The 15,739-nt window shown below is 41.3% G+C and overlaps 1 protein-coding gene across 2 annotated transcripts in view; it reads left to right on the top strand.

The window, feature by feature from the left end:
* Ino80 (INO80 complex ATPase subunit) overlaps positions 1 to 15,739 on the top strand; it is a 92,192-nt gene that overhangs the window by 61,824 nt on the left and 14,629 nt on the right. For both annotated transcript variants that reach the window (XM_055595549.1, XM_055595476.1), the window contains exons 28-29: positions 3,137 to 3,231; positions 12,289 to 12,361. In XM_055595549.1, coding sequence (XP_055451524.1) covers positions 3,137 to 3,231; positions 12,289 to 12,361 — 168 coding nt within the window. The remainder of the gene's footprint in view (positions 1 to 3,136; positions 3,232 to 12,288; positions 12,362 to 15,739) is intronic.

The following is a 15,739-nucleotide window of genomic DNA, read 5'->3' on the forward strand; positions in this document are numbered from 1 at the left end:
CTTTCAAAATAACAATAGGAGTCCTATCCCTTGAGTCCATTTATCTGTCACATGAACTGGTTTTCAAGTATCAAACTATGCCAGTATTTCTAAACCCATCTTGGTCATGGTGAATGATTTTTTAATGTGTTCTTGAATTGAATTTTCTAATATTTGGTTGAGGATTTTTCAGTGTAAATTCAAGTAAATTGGTCTGTAATTTTTCGTTGTTGTTGTTGTATCACTATCTGTTTTTTGTTTCAGTATAATATTACCTTCATAAAAAAGTTTGGTAATGTCCCTCTCCTGCTTTATAGTTTGAGAAGCATTGATTTTAGTTTTTTTGGGGGGGTGGTAAAATTTGACAGTAAATCCATCTGGACCAGAAATATTTAATTACTGCTTCAATCTCATTTTAAAACTTTTAATCTCATTATAAAACTTTTAATTATTCATCTCATCTTGGTTTAAATTTGGTAGGTCATGTACATTTTCAGGTTTTCCAATTTAATAGAGTATATATTTTGAAGAGAAGGCATAATGATCTTCTGAATTTCATTGGTATGTGTTATAATATCCCTTTTTCATCTCCAATTTTACTAATTTGAGTCTTTGGTTAATTTAGCTAAGGGTTTGTCAGTTGTGTCTTTTCAAAGAACCAACTTTGTTGCATTGATTATTTGTAATATTTTTTCGTTTCATTAGTTTCTTCCCTGGTCTTAATGATTTATTTCTGTCAACTGATTTGGGGGTTTGCTTTTCTTTTTCTAGGACCCCAAGATGCATCCTTAAGTTACCTTTCACTCTGATTCATTGATTCATTCATTCATTCATTCATCCATCCATCCATCCATCCATCCATTCATTGTGTGTATAGTGTTCTGCCTGCATGTGTGCCTGCAGGCCAGAAGAGGGCACCAGATTTCATTTGCAGATAGATACGAGTGTGTGGTTGCTGGGAATTGAACAGCCAGTGTGCTCTTATCTTCTGAGCCATCTCTCTAGCCCTCTCTCATTTCTTGATGTCTGTAAGCTATAACCTTTCCTCTTAGGACTATTTGCATTAAATTTGTTTTTTTGCTATAGCCTTCATTTCCATTTGATTCTAAGAACTTTTGATTTTTTTTTTTTTTTTGTAAAAGGAAATAACTGACTTTTCATTTTCAAATTGGTTTTTAAATATTTTTGTTTGCGGTGTATATGGGGAGAGGTGGTTGTGCATGTGAGTAAAGTTGCCCAAAGCCCAGAACAGAGTGTCAGATCCCTTAGGACAGGAATTAGAGGCCATCGCTGTGAGCCTCTCTGTGCTGGGAACTAAACTCAGGTATTCTGTAGGAGCAGTTTGTTCTCGTAACCACTGAGCATCGCTGCGGCCCTTCAGAGACCTAGTCATTCTTCATGACTATGTTTAGTCTCCTTAAGCTATATATTCACTAGGATTTTATTTGCTCTTGACTTGTTACTCCATTGTGATCACATACTATACAAAAAGTTATTTCAGTTTTCCTGTATTTGTTGAGGCTTACTTTTTGTCGAAATGGTCTATTTTGGAGAAAGTTACACCATGGGAAAGGTCATTACTGTCACAGGAAACTTAATATAAATATTTCCAAAATGTTGAGTTTACTGGCCATTTGATTTTGGTTAGTTGGTTTTTGTAGTACCAAAGATTGAAATAGTCACTTAATTATAGCCCTAGTTCTCGTTAAATATTTTATTTTAAAATATAGTTTCATTGAGCAGCCCAGACTGATATTCAGCTTACTCAGTAGCCCAGGCAGCCTGGAACTTACCACCCGCTGTAACTGTCTGAGTAGCTGGAATTATAGAGCTGTTACACAAGGCCTGGCTGATTAGTCTTTTTCAGTGGAGAAAAGTTACATTAGAATTTGTATATAAATTACCATAGCTGTGGTTTTTAATATATTCAAAGACTTCCCAGAACCTAAGACATATATACTGTTGTTTTTGTTTTTGTTTTTGTTTTTTCTGTCCATAACTAAGATAGTTTTATCAAGTAAGAGACTACTGGTAATTAATAATAAATAAAATATAATATATTATGCCAAAGTTATTTAAAAATTATTAATTGCCCCAAGTGTGGTGCAAGCCTTTAATCCTAGCACTCAGATGCAGAGGCAGGCAGATCTTTTAAAGTTCAGAGGCAAGCTGGTCTAGAGAGTTCCAGGGCTACATAGTAAGGCCTGATCTCAAAAACAAAACCTTTACTACTTGTTTCCCATTTCATATTTTGAAACAGCAGCTGTACTGTAGGTAGACTGAAGCATGGAAGGTGAGAGAGACGGATAGTCACAAAGACAGAGAGAGACTGAGACTGCCTGCCTGCCTGCCTTCTAGCTCCCAGGCTGCTCTTGAATTTGTGCTGTGTAGCTGAGGTGGTTTTTACAACCCCTGATCCTTCTGCTGCTGCCTCCCAAGGGCTAGGAATGCAAGCCTACACCATGCACATGGCCACATGTCTGTCTGTTTCTTAGGGTGCCCTGTTGAACTTCGGATGTGAGCTTTTCTGAAGTGGACCTTTTGTGGTATAATCTTGATTAACCAAAGAGCAAGTCCTCTCTAAGGAACCACAACTTTTGGTACAGGGGAAACATTCTTCCAGTTGGAATCTTAAAATCTTTCCTCCATTCTTAAAATTGTGATTTTTTTCTCACAGGTTATCTGAAGAACATGCTCAACTTGGGAAAAATACTTTGTCATCTGTTTTACCCCAATGCAGAGACTGTAAATTCAAGAACTTTAATCAGCAGAGACTTGCCAAGGGTGGGGCTGAGAGATACTGGTGTAAATGTCAGTTACTGAAAGGAAACTGGTTGTGTTCATGGCTGTGAAGAATTACTCTTAGTGACTGAAAAGCCATTTTTTATTTGCAGATTTTGTTTTTATTTGGGGAAGATTGTTTTTATAAAGCCTACAGAAATCTGTTTTGGATTAGTTTCCAAGTTGAGGTTGAGCTTACATGCTGATCTTGAATTTCATACAAGAACAATAAACTCGCTCATTGCCCTTTTGCACTCATCCTCCCCGTTCTGTCGGTAGTAACTTGGCCTGGGATGGATACGGCGGGCAGAAGCTTGAGACTGAGAACGCAGTGCCTGACATCAGACTTACTGTGTCCTTTTATCCTGGTTGGCAGGAATATATGGTTTACAGGAAGCATACCTACATGAGGCTAGATGGCTCATCCAAGATCTCAGAGAGACGGGACATGGTTGCCGATTTTCAGACCAGGTAACATTAATGGCAATTACAAAAGTTCTTCTTTTAACTTTTCTCTGGTGCTTTAAATTATGAGTTGTTTTGTTTTGTTAAGCCACTGCATCTTAGGTTATTAAGCAGTCAGGATAGCATACCTACCTTTTGCATGTATGTATTGATAGATTTGTTCCTATGTGCTTGTGGAGGTCAGAGGTCGACATTACAGTTTTTCCTCTCCAAGTTGCTCTCCCCTGACTCTCACTAAACCTGACCGTCACTGATTGGACAAGAGTGGTGTCTTACGGTTTTATTGCTGTGAAGAGACACCATGACCAGGGCAACTTTAAAAAGGAAAACATTTTATAATCGGGGCTGGCTTATAGACTCAGAGGCAACTCTTAAAAAGGAAACATTTGATAATTGGGGCTGGCTTATAGACTCAGAGGTTTAGTCCATTATTGTCATGGCGGGAAGCACGGTGAGAGTTTTACATCTTGATCTACAGCCAGCAGGGAGAGATTGTGTGTCATACTGGGCATAGCTTGAGCATATATGAGACGTCAAAGCCCACCCCCACAATGACACACTTCCTCCAACAGGGCCACACCTACTCCAGCAAGGGAGTCTGTGGGGGCCGTTTCTGTTCAAACCACCAGAAGTAGCTAGATAGCAAACTCTAGCTGTCCTTCTGTCTTGGCCTGTCCAGCTCCGGGGTTGCAGGTGTGCCCGCCACATTCAGCTAGTGCCCACTGTTCTAAGAATTTGTAAATCTGCGTGCAGTGACTCAGACAAAAGAAGGAGAATATGAAACAGTATGGCTGTGTAGCTCTGGCTGTCCTAGAACTAGCTCTGTGAGGCCAGGCTGGCCTTGAGTTTGCAGTAACCCTTGGTTTCTTCCAGAATGCTAGGATTACAGGGATGAGTTACCATACCATTTTTTTTCCTCACTCCACCAGTGCCTACTGTTTAGGAAAGTAAAAGTGTTTTCTTTTCTTTTTCTTAAGGGTGAGAGTAGAGATGTGGAATCACAGATAGTTTATGCTGACCCTATACTCTTGATATCCCTTGCCTCCACTTCTGGTGTGCTGGGATTACAGGCCTTGCTACTACAGCAATAAAAAGATTTCTGAGTGTGAAAGGATCCCCAAAGAGGAGAATATCAATGTCTATGAAGAAAAATGTTCGCAAAACTGCATTAGGCTAAAGACGTAGCTTAGAGGTAGAGTGCTCACTTAGCGTGAGAAGGACAAGTGCCAGCAGTAACTATTTCTAAGAGTTTGCTTTGGGTTGATTTTTTATTTGTTTTTGCATTTCGTTTCCTCTGAGCTTTCTATTTTTCGTCTAATATTGTAGATACAGAACAGTGTGGCAAATTGCAGTGGTGTTCTGTCTGTTCTGTTCGTAGCTCTCAGTCACTGTCCCTTTCCCAGCTGCTAGGAGCCTGTGAAATTTCAAATATACATGTTAAATGTTGGGGGTTTACAGGAGCCATTACTGCCCTGTGTGCTGCTGCTTATTGTGCTTAATCGGAGTGTGGCGACTGCTCTCTCAAAAAGAAAGCCAAATTCTTTTGCTGATAGGTCTGTTAAAATCCCATTCTTAATGTTCTTCCTTGCATTTGAGGAATTGAGAAATGTGATAGCCTGGCTAGAGAGACACTAGAGTGGTTAAGAGCACTTGCTGTTCTTCCAGAGGACCTGGGTTCAGTTCTCAGCACCAGAGGGTGGCTCACTGTAGCCTTTAACTTCAGTCCCATTTAAGAATCTGACAGTCTTTTCTGGCCTCCTAGGGCACTGCATACACTTGGTGTGCAAACTTACATATATGCTAACCAGGTTTTGTTTCATTTCGCTTTTGTTTTTGTTTCGTTTTTCAAGACCAGGTTTCTGTGTGTAACAGTCTTGGCTGTCCTGGAAATCACTTTGTAGCTAAGGCTGGCCTTGAACTCACAGAAATCCCCATGTGTTCTGCCTCCTGAGTACTGAGATTAAGGTTGTGTGCCATCATGCCCACCCTAAGGCTAATACATATTTTTAAGTTGAGAAAACACAAATTTAAGGGAAATAATTTACATCTTATAGAAGAATGGTTCTGTCCGAGTGTGTTGGCGCATGCGTGTAGTCCCACCACTTGGAAGGCAGAGGCAGGTGGATCACTGTGAGTTCAAGGCCAGCCTAGTCTACAAAGCAAGTCCAGGACAGCCAAGGCTACAGAGAGAAATCCTGTCTTGGGGGCGGGGGGGGGGGGGGGGGGGGGGGGGGGGAGACTGGTTCCCATTTTCTGGACTGGTTAGTATTTGTCTTTTTAGTTCTTGAGAAGAAAGCTAAGCACCCAGCTATTTATGTTTATTACTTTTATTTCCATTTTATCTATCATTTTACTTGTTTGTTTGCTTTCTTGAGACAAGGTCTCATGTAACACAAACTACCTTTGAATGGCTGATCCTCTTGTTTTGTTTGAAGCAGGGTCTCACTGTAGCCTGAATTGGCCTCAGATCTCTAATGTGTTGACATCTTGTGACTGAGTTTACAGCTGTTCTAGCTGATCCAATACCATTAAGAAGGGTGATTGGGGAGAGAAAGAAAGTCAAAGAGGGTGTACGTGTTTGTGTGTATGCATGTACTCGAAGGCCTTAGGCCAGTGTCAGGTATCTTCCTCTGTGTCACTCTTCAGTGACAGGAGACAGGATTTCTCAGTGAACCAGGAGCTCACTCTTAGGTTAGCTGACCAACAAGCCCTGGGCTCTACCTGTCTCCGTCCACCAGGCCTGGTGCAGGGATTACAGAGGTGTCACTGTATGGATGGTAGGGAATTTGAACTCAGGTCATCATCTTCATGCTCGCTCAGCCAGCTCGTATGAATTGAGCCATCTCTTCAACCATTTCTTTCAAAGTTAGGATCTTTTTTTTTATTTGTTTTTTTGTTTGTTTGGTTGGTTGGTTTTAAGGTCTTGATATGCACCCCAAGTTGGCCTAGAACTCACGGTTGTTTTCCTGCATCAGGCTCCAGAGTGCCAGAATTATAGGCATGAACCATCATACTCAGTTACTCTCCTAATTAACTTAATAAGAAAAGGACATTGAGCAGGCCTGGTAGTGCCAGTAGCTTTGAAAACATTCCTGTAGGGTCTGTTAAGAGCAGTTCTTGCCAAGGATCTCAGTTTGAGTTTGAGCACTCACATGGCACCTCACAACTGTCTTTAAGTACTGTTCCACAGGTCCCAGTGCCCTCTGCTGGCCTCAGGGCACTGTCAGCTAAGAAGACATTCTCAGCTTATAAATCTGAGTAGCATCTTAAAATAGAGAAAAAGACCAGGTGTTTTTCAAAACAAAAGGCATGCCTTGCTAAATATTTTCATTATTATTAGTGAAAAGACATCAAAAGAAACAAATTGTAGTTTCAACTCAAAAGCCCTGTGGCTCAAAGGTCAGCCAGAGTAAACAAGAGCTCCTATAAAAAGGCATTTACATTCCCTTCATACAAGACTTATTTATGAGGAATCCTTCCAGGAAAAAGTCTGACTGAGACTAAAGATTATTTGGCCAGGATGTCCTGGCAGTGTTAAGAACACGTGACCAGTAAGTGATCCTAGGAGCCATTCACCAAGTCTTTGCTCTGTGATGAGTTGTCCTTTGCCTCCCTTCCTCCTGCCCTTGACCTTTACCAGATGGATCCCCACTCATCTCCCTCCATCCCAGTTATCTGAGCAGTTTGGGTAACCCTTTGCAAAGGGATTTCTTGTGTGTTTTCTACATGGTGATAGTATGCCTTTTCAGTCACTCAGGAAGCCTTTGCTCCTATCTATTCATGCCTACCACTGTTTGGTATTTTGGTGCAAAGGGAACTTAAGTAGTGGCCATTTAAAAAGTGAGAGCGAGGCCAAGGTGCGTCTATGCAATGTGGGGTTTCATAGACTCCTTTATAGACAGTCCACCCCACCCCACCCAGCCAAGAGCTTGCCGGTCAGCATACCCTGTGTGTGGCTTCTCTCCATTCTCTCCAGCCCCTAGAGGGCAATCAAGTTACACTGTTGCTGTCTAGGGTTTTGTCCTGTCTAATCAGAACTCTTTAAAACATCCCTAGATGATAATAGAACTTCCCAGCAGTTGTAGATATTTTGTTTATAAATAATCTGACAACATAGTCCAGAATGGAAGCTAATTTCTTTGATAATTACAGCTGAAGATTTGGCTGATCCTTATTTTTTGTGTTTAAATTACATTGGTTGTAGACAGAGTTGGGCTATATAAAATGCACCTTATCGGAAGCTATCTTTTCAGTATATAATTGAGATCCAAAAGAAGCATTTTCACCCTGGAGCTGGTGGTGATAGCTTTTAATTCCAGCATTCTGGAGATAGAGGCTTCCATGGCAAGTTTGAGGCCAGCCACAGCTCCATAGCAGCACATGTTCCGTTGCCTCCTGCCTGCTTTCCTGTCACATACTCAGTTACTTTCCCTGTCGCCCACGTGGGGTTGAGATGGGAGGCTTCTTGGGGAATTGCCCTCTAAAAGCCCCAGGCATTTGGTGGATATCACACAGGTGTTACAGTAGAAAAGGAAGTTATGGAGCCAGAGCAGTCTCCGGCTCGTGTGAAATATTAGGGCATTCTTCAGACATTAGTTGGGCCCTAAAAACTTGAGTCAATTTGTTGACAGGGTTTCTCTGGGTAGCCCTGGTTGTCCTAGACTTGCTCTGTAAACCAGGCTGTTTATGAACTCACAGATTTGCCTACCTCTGCCTCCTCAGTGCTAGGATTAAGGCTTGCACCACTCTCAGCTTCATAGTCAAATTTTATTTGAAACCGTATTGGCATTCTTCTGAGGACCTGTAAAGTTCCAGGTTTTCGTTCACATAAGCCAGTATCCATGGGAAATATGCTTGCAAACTGGCAGGTGCCTCAGAGTTTTTGTTGTTGCTGTTAATTGCTTTGTATTTTAATAATAAAAATGATGTTATAAATTAAGTAAAACTCTGAAATATTGAAATGGATGGTGAATTCTAAGTTAGAAAGTAAAACAGAAAGCCTGGCATAATGGTCACACCTGTAATCCCAACATTCAGGAGGCTGAGGCAGCAGTATTACTATGAGTCTAAAGCCAGCTTGGGCTACAAAGTAAGAACCTACATCAAATAAGGAGAATGAAACGCCGTTAAGCTTCCAGTGTTCCTTCCAGCTCCAAACCACCTCTCTTGGGTGACAAGTGTCTTACTGGCCTGGAGCTTACTGTTTACACCCGGCTGCCCTCTAACTCCCAGAAACCAACCTTCCTCTGCCTCCAGGTGTATATATAACACCACAACTGCCAAATGTGTGTGTGTGGGGGGGGTGTTATTGTTTTGGTTGGTTGGTTGGTTTTTTGTTTTCCCGGACAGGGTTTTGTAGCGTTGGCTGTCCTGGAATTCACTCCGTAGGCCAGGTCCACCTGCTTCTGCCTGCTGGCATTAAAGGCATAAAGGTGTGTGCATACCACTACACAGCGCGTGTATGCGCATATATATATATATATATATATATATATATGATTTATTTATTATGTATACACTGTTCTGGATGCATGTGAGCCTGCACGGCAGAAGAGGGCACCAGATCTCCTTACAGCTGATTTTGAGACACCATGTTGTTGCTGGGACCTTTGAAAGAGCAGCCAGTGTGTTTACCACTGAGCCATTGCTCCAGTCCCAGGTATATTCTTTCAATAAACATACCAAGACACTGTCACACCAAAAAAAAAAAAAAAAAAAAAAAAATTATTTTGAGGAAAAAAGGAAAAGATAATAAAATAAAATTCAAGGATAAGCTGATAAAACTTTTCTGGGAGTACAGAGCTTTTAATTGATTGTTGGCAAACTAGGGTCCCCAAGATACAGTTTGATGTCCATGGTATAGGTTTTCTGAATACAGATAGTGGGCCTGTCTAGCTTTTAAATCCTGTCTAAGGTTTAACCCGGTACTTATTTCAAAATAGTTTCTTCACTGACAGTCATGTCTGTGAATATGTTATCAGTTAACTCACTGTGACTATGTTTGTAGTAAGAATAGCCGCCTGTAGGGTTTAGAGCTCTTTAATGTCCCTGGCTGTTTTTGTTTGTTTGCTTGCTTACTTGTTTGTTTGTTTTCCTCTCTTTTCGGGGGGGACTTGGGGTGGTGGTGGAGACCACTTCACTGTTGTAACCCTAGCTGGCATTAAACTCACAGAGATGCTTCTGTTTCAGGAATGTGCCACCACACCCTTTTACTGAAACCCATGTATTAAAACTTATTTTAAAGCCAAGTGTGGTAGAAGTCCAGGACAGCCAAGGCTACGCAGAGAAAACCTGTCTTGAAAAATCAAAACTCATTTTATATTATGATTTAGTGCTTTTGTGTCTAAAATGTCAACAGTTATATTTACCCTTATGTTAGTGTCCTAGAGTAACTTTGTGTGTGCTCTTTTTCTTTAACCTTTTTGTTTGTTTGTTTGTTTGTTTGTTTGTTTTGTTTTTCAAGACAGGATTTCTCTGTGTAGCCTTGGCTGACCTGCACTCACTTTGTAGACCAGGCTGGCCTCGAACTCAGTGATCTAACTGCCTCCCTGAGCACTGGGATTTCAGGTGCCCAGCTAACTTATTTTTATTTATTTATTTTTAATGCATCCAACATGTGTCAAACTGACTTCATCACCAAAGATGGGTATTGGAGCTGGAGAGGTGGCTCAGTTGTTAAGACCACTGGTACTTTTCCAGAGGTCCGGGGTTCAATACCAGCACCTACTTGATGGCTCACAATCGTCTATAACTGTACTCCCGTAGTATCAGATGCCCTCTTCTTATGTGCAGATATATGCAGACAAAACACCCATATACCTAAAATAAAAATTAAATCTTAACTGGGCCTGGTGGCACACCCCTGTAGTCCCAGCACTTGGGGAGGCAGGGGCAGGCAGATATCTGTGAGTTTGAGACCAGCCTGGTCTCCAAACTGAGTCCAAGATAGTCAGGGCTTCTCAGAGAAAGCCTGTCTCAAAAAGGGGGTGAGGGGAGGATTAAGTCTTTAAAAAGGATGAGTATAGATTGCAGGTTGAAGAAAGCCATGTGTACTGAGTGTCTAATTATGGTTCCCATTGCATACAGGAAGAAAGTAACAGCTTGATTTATAGGGCCTTCACGTTTTTACTGGTATCTTTTTTATAGATTGTTAGAATTGTTCTGAAGTGGAAACATGAATAGGAAAGGTTATCATGGTCTATGCTTAGGTTATCTGCAGGCACCAGGCTACAGTTGAACAACTATTTGTTTATAAAATAAACATTACAGTGAGAAGCCCTTATGATCTAGCTTCTGCCTTTTTTATTTGGTAAATAATTTCTTGCCTAATAAGTGATGTAGCATCTGCTGCTTTGTAATTCTTTCTTTAAAAGGACTTAGAGTATAAAAGGAGTCAAAATTATATCTAACTGTTTCTACGATATGAGTTGGTCTTATCTAAAGTATGTCCATATTCTAAATATCTTCAATGGATATTTAATCAGTTTAGTGCACTGAAGTCATGACAGGCGGAATTCCTGAGGTATGCTTAATTTTCTGAGTTGTGTCATCTTAAAGTGAGTACTTTAAGGGCCAGTGGATGGCTCAGTGGGTAACAGCTTTTGTTTTGCCAAGCTTTCAGAATTCCCTGAAAACTGACCTCTGACCTCTAGTCATTCAGTGTGGTACACGTGAGTCTGTGTGCTTGTGTGTGCTTATCCCCCAGCCCCTAACATGTTCTGATTTATTTGCCTCTGCATAATCTAGTAATACTTTGACTAGTTAAAAATTGGGATCTGGTGAGGTGGCTCAGTGGTTAAAAGCGCCTGCTAAGAAGGCTAGGTCACCTGAGCTCATTTTCTGGAACCTAGGGTGGAATGAAAGAATTGACTTCTGGAAGTCATCATCTGACCTGCACACACACATGCATGTGGCACAAGCACACACACACACTCACTCTCTCTCTCTCTCTCTCTCTCTCATAATAATAATAAATACTTTTTAAATAGGGCTACCTTGGTGGCTCATGTCTTTAATCTCAGCACTGGGGAGACAGAGGCAGACAGATCTCTTGAGTTTGAGGCCAGCCTTGTCTACAGAGACTTCCGGGGCTACACAGAGAGACTTCGTCTCAAAAATTTAAAAAAAAAAAAAAAAGGCTATTGGGAGGCTAGAGGCTAGGAGTTTTTGTTCATTCAGTAACATGAAAACCTGAGTTCAGATCCCGGTATGAAAGCACTTTGCCTATAACGCCAGTGGTGAGAAACCAGGGACAGGGGGATTCCTGCTGCTTGCTAGCCAGCTGGCCTAGACAGTCCCTGCGCTGCAGGTTCACCGAGAATGCGTGTTTCACAATACGGACAAAAGAGAGAGAAGACTCCTAATATGGAATCTGGCCTCCACATGCAGGCGCGCGCGCACACACACACACACACACACACACACACACACACACATACACACACACACACACACACACACGCACACAAACCAAAAGCAGTCTGGGCATGGTGACACATACTTTCCTCAATCCTAGCACTCAAGCAGAGGCAGGGGACTCTCTGTGAGTTCAAAGTAGCCTGGTACGTAATACATAACAAGTAGTACGTAACAAGTTCCAGGCTACATATTTAAAACCTTGTCTCAAGAGAAAAAAGACATGCTAATGGACGTACTAGGTTTAGCAATGTGTCCCTATAATCTGAGCATTTGGATGAGAGAAGCCAGAAGACCAAAAATCCAGGGTCATCCTCAGCTATGTAGAAAGCTCTAAGCTAGCCAGGGATACAAGGTGTCTCAGGAGAGAGGAGAAACGCATAGCTCAGGGCTAGAGTGCTTGCCAAGCACGCACAGGTTCCTCCTGCGCTCAGGAGCACCACAAGAGCGAAGTACATGTTGCAGAGTGTGAGGTCCGTCTGTGAAAGAACGGCTTGCACTGGCCTATCTCAAGAAGGCATCAGTCAGATGCTGTAGTCACCAGCACTCCAACCCTAGATTCTATTTTTAGAGACTCCTCTCTGTGCAATCTCACGTTGCATTTTTTTTTTCCTTTTCCTCTTAACATGTCTTCTCCCTTTTCCTTAGGAATGACATCTTCGTGTTTCTGTTAAGCACACGAGCTGGAGGACTGGGTATCAACCTCACAGCTGCAGATACGGTAAGTGATGAAAACGTGCTACGTTGAATGTCCAGATCTCTACTATAAACATGTAATTCATCGAGCATTTTACCTTTCCTTTTGGTTTTTCCTATCCATTCTCTTTGAATGATTTCTTTACACATTAATGCAACAGAAAATGAATGAATTGCTTACTGTGTGTCAAGTACTTTCCTGATAGTTGAGATAGAGCAGTGAAAATAAACAAATGGGAAGAGGGAGTCAACCGGGCAATCCAATTAGATTTGTTTGAGGAACTGTAGTAACTAAACAAATGGAAAGGATTGTTTCATTACTGAAATACCTGATTTCCTTACTGGAAAAGATAATGTTTTTGTGTTCTAAACTCAAGAGCTGTTTGAGTAGCTGCAATGAGAATTTTGGTTTCTTTGAAAAACAACAACAACAACAACAAAAAAAAAAACGTAGAAATATTCTAAGAACATGTTTTTGTGGGCTAGAGAGATGGCTCAGTGGTTAAGAGCCCTGGCATTCTTCCTGAGGACCCGGGTTAAATTCCCAACACCCACATGGCAGCTCACAGCTGTCTAACTCCAAGATCTGACACAGACATACATGCAAGCAAACTACCAATGCATATAAAATAAGAATACATTATTTTTTTAAAAGAGCATGTTTTTCCTTTAACCCTAGTTGTGAGGATATGGGACTGCTTTGCAGTGGCTGGCTATGCTTTGCTTGGTGCTCTAGCAAAGGCATGGTTTTGCCAGCTGCATATAGTTTTTGTGATTGTGTGATATTTGGAATTCTGGAAATTTTTCAGAGAGCATATAAATGCCAGAGCCCCAATAGGTGCTGTCATGATTGTTGGTCATTCAAGGGGGTTGGTTGCAATTTGTTAGTGATGCTCAAAGAAGAAAGAAATTATATTTAAGGATCTCTCCCCCCCTCCTCCCCTCTCTTCTCTTCTCTCTTTCTCTCTTTCTCTCCCATCTAGTGATAGGGGGTGAAACCAGGGGAAGACAGGGTGAAAAGAAGAAGCCACAAAGTAGCAAAGGCCAGCTATAGATAGAAATGACATTGATAATTAAATTAAATAAAATAAATCGTATTCTTTCATCCTTTCATGCCGTTCTCTTGGTAAGAATACTTCAACCTCTGAAAGGAAAAAGAACTTTTTTTTTTTTTTTTTTTAATAAATCTTAGCATTATTCCATGGATTCAATTGTATTTAGTAGCAGTCATAGTAACATTTAGATTGGGATGCGTAAGTAGGAAATGTTTTGTAAAAGTCATGACTCTAAAAATGGCACTCAGTGTGGCTATTGTGGTTCCTCTGAAATCTGAGCATCTAAGTTCCCACAAGCATGAGGAAGGTGCAAGTTCATGAAAGCACAGAAAAATGCGGAACAGGATCAAGAGATCTAAGGAAATTCATAGTATCAGATCTGAAATTAGATCCCATGTGTCAGTCTCCATTCCTAAATTAGGCTCACTTTTTAAAATGCATTTTACAGCATGATCGCAACCCCTCTTCCTTCTCTTCTCCTAGTCCCACATTCGCACACACACACACTCCATTTCCCCATCCTCAGAGAGAGGGGAGGACCCATTGGTACTAACCGACCCTGGTATATCAAGTCACAGGAGGAGTAGGCGCATCCTGTTCCACTGAGGCCAGACAAGGCAGCCCAGCTATATGGGAAGGGGACCTAAAGGCAGGCAGCAGAGTCAAGGACAGCCCCTCCTCTAATTGTTAGGGAATCCGCATGAAGAAAACGCTTTTTCTCTAATTACCTTGGTGTTCTCAAACTATATGCCTCAGAGAATGAAAATCAACTTCTACGGGAGTGCTAATTATCATAAGATTCAACCTTACCTTGCTTTTTGCCAAGTGGGACAGGGCATGAGGGCCTAAGGACTGTTGGCATAATCTGGGTAGAGCACACTAACCTGCAATCTTGTGGAAGGCTGGCTCTGGTACCGTGTATTGTTCATGTGGTTACCCACATCTGTCCTATTACATGACAGAAAATTGCCCTTGTCCTGTTTGTTTGAGTTTGGTTTTTATGTCGTATAGAACCAACAGTTACACATTCATCAGTTTGTCCTACCTGGTCGGTCTTTCAAGCTTATCACAGTCCCTAGCCATATACCTCTTGATCCAGATCCATTCTTGGCTCTGCCAACATTCTAATACAGCTTGTCTTTACTGAATGTGCTACTTAAAACTCCTATCCATAGCTCACAAGCCTCTTACACTTACAGCCTGATGGCCAGATCCCTTTCCCTCTCAGAAGTATATACACACACACACACACTTTTGTTTGTGTTTCCCTGTGTAGCCTTGGCTGTCCTGGACTCACTTTGTAGACCATGCTGGCCTTCAACTTACAGCAATCCACGCCTCAGCCTCCCAGAGTGCTGGGATTACAGGCATGCACCACTGCTCCCAGCTCGACTTATAATTTTAGCGTATACCATTACTATAGTACACTACTGTGTTTCTTACCTGAGACTATATCCTCATGACCTGAGCTACCTTTTCTACCTAGTAAGCTTCTGTTTGTATTCAAAATCCTAGTCCAATGTCATGTTTCTTCCTACTTCCTCCCTTTACCCACGTCAATCATGTCACATTATAAGTAATATTTATACAGGCTACGCTTTGTCCTACCTCATCAGTAGAAAGGAAGCCCTTTTTCGAATACCTGGGCCAGTTCCTGCATTTGTCCATTCCCTCATTTAACAAATGGTTAATGTGTATCAGGCAAGGGCCTGGCACTGTTTTAGGTACTAAAAATACAGCATTCAATAAAATAAAGTTCTATTTTTTTTCTAGTGATTAATTGCTAATTGATATAGTATAAACAGTTACAAGAATTTAAATGTTATGATGAAAAATACAACAAACAGTAAAAGTGGTAGAAGGACTCATGTTTCTGTTTCATATGGGATGTGAAGGTCTCTCTGAAAAGAGTGAGAAAGCAAGCCAAGAGTTAGTCTGGCAGAAAAACACTTCAGGCAGAGGAGAGAGATGTAGGACCCTGGATTAAGAACCTGGTTGGCACCAGGCAGTGGTGGCGCATGCCTTTAAACCTGGCACATAGGAGGCAGAGACAAGGGGATCTCTGTGAGTTGGAGGCCAGCTAGGGCTACATGAAGAAACCCTGTCATGAAGGTCAGGGGGTTGAAATCTGCTTAGTTGGCATAATGACGTAGAGGGTGAGTAGAACAGAATTAACACACAGGCAGTGAAGGAGTGCAGAATGTCACACAAGCAGACCATGCAGGGCTTGGTAAGACATAGTAAGACAGATCAAGGAGTATAAGAATTTGAACAAAGGATTATCATGGTCTAGCTTTGGCGTTTTATTTTATTTTATTTTATTTTATTTTATTTTATTTTATTTTATT

The sequence above is a fragment of the Psammomys obesus genome, unplaced genomic scaffold, assembly GCF_907164565.1.
Source record: "Psammomys obesus unplaced genomic scaffold, mPsaObe1.curated_primary_1811, whole genome shotgun sequence".
In the NCBI taxonomy this organism is placed as follows: domain Eukaryota; kingdom Metazoa; phylum Chordata; class Mammalia; order Rodentia; family Muridae; genus Psammomys; species Psammomys obesus.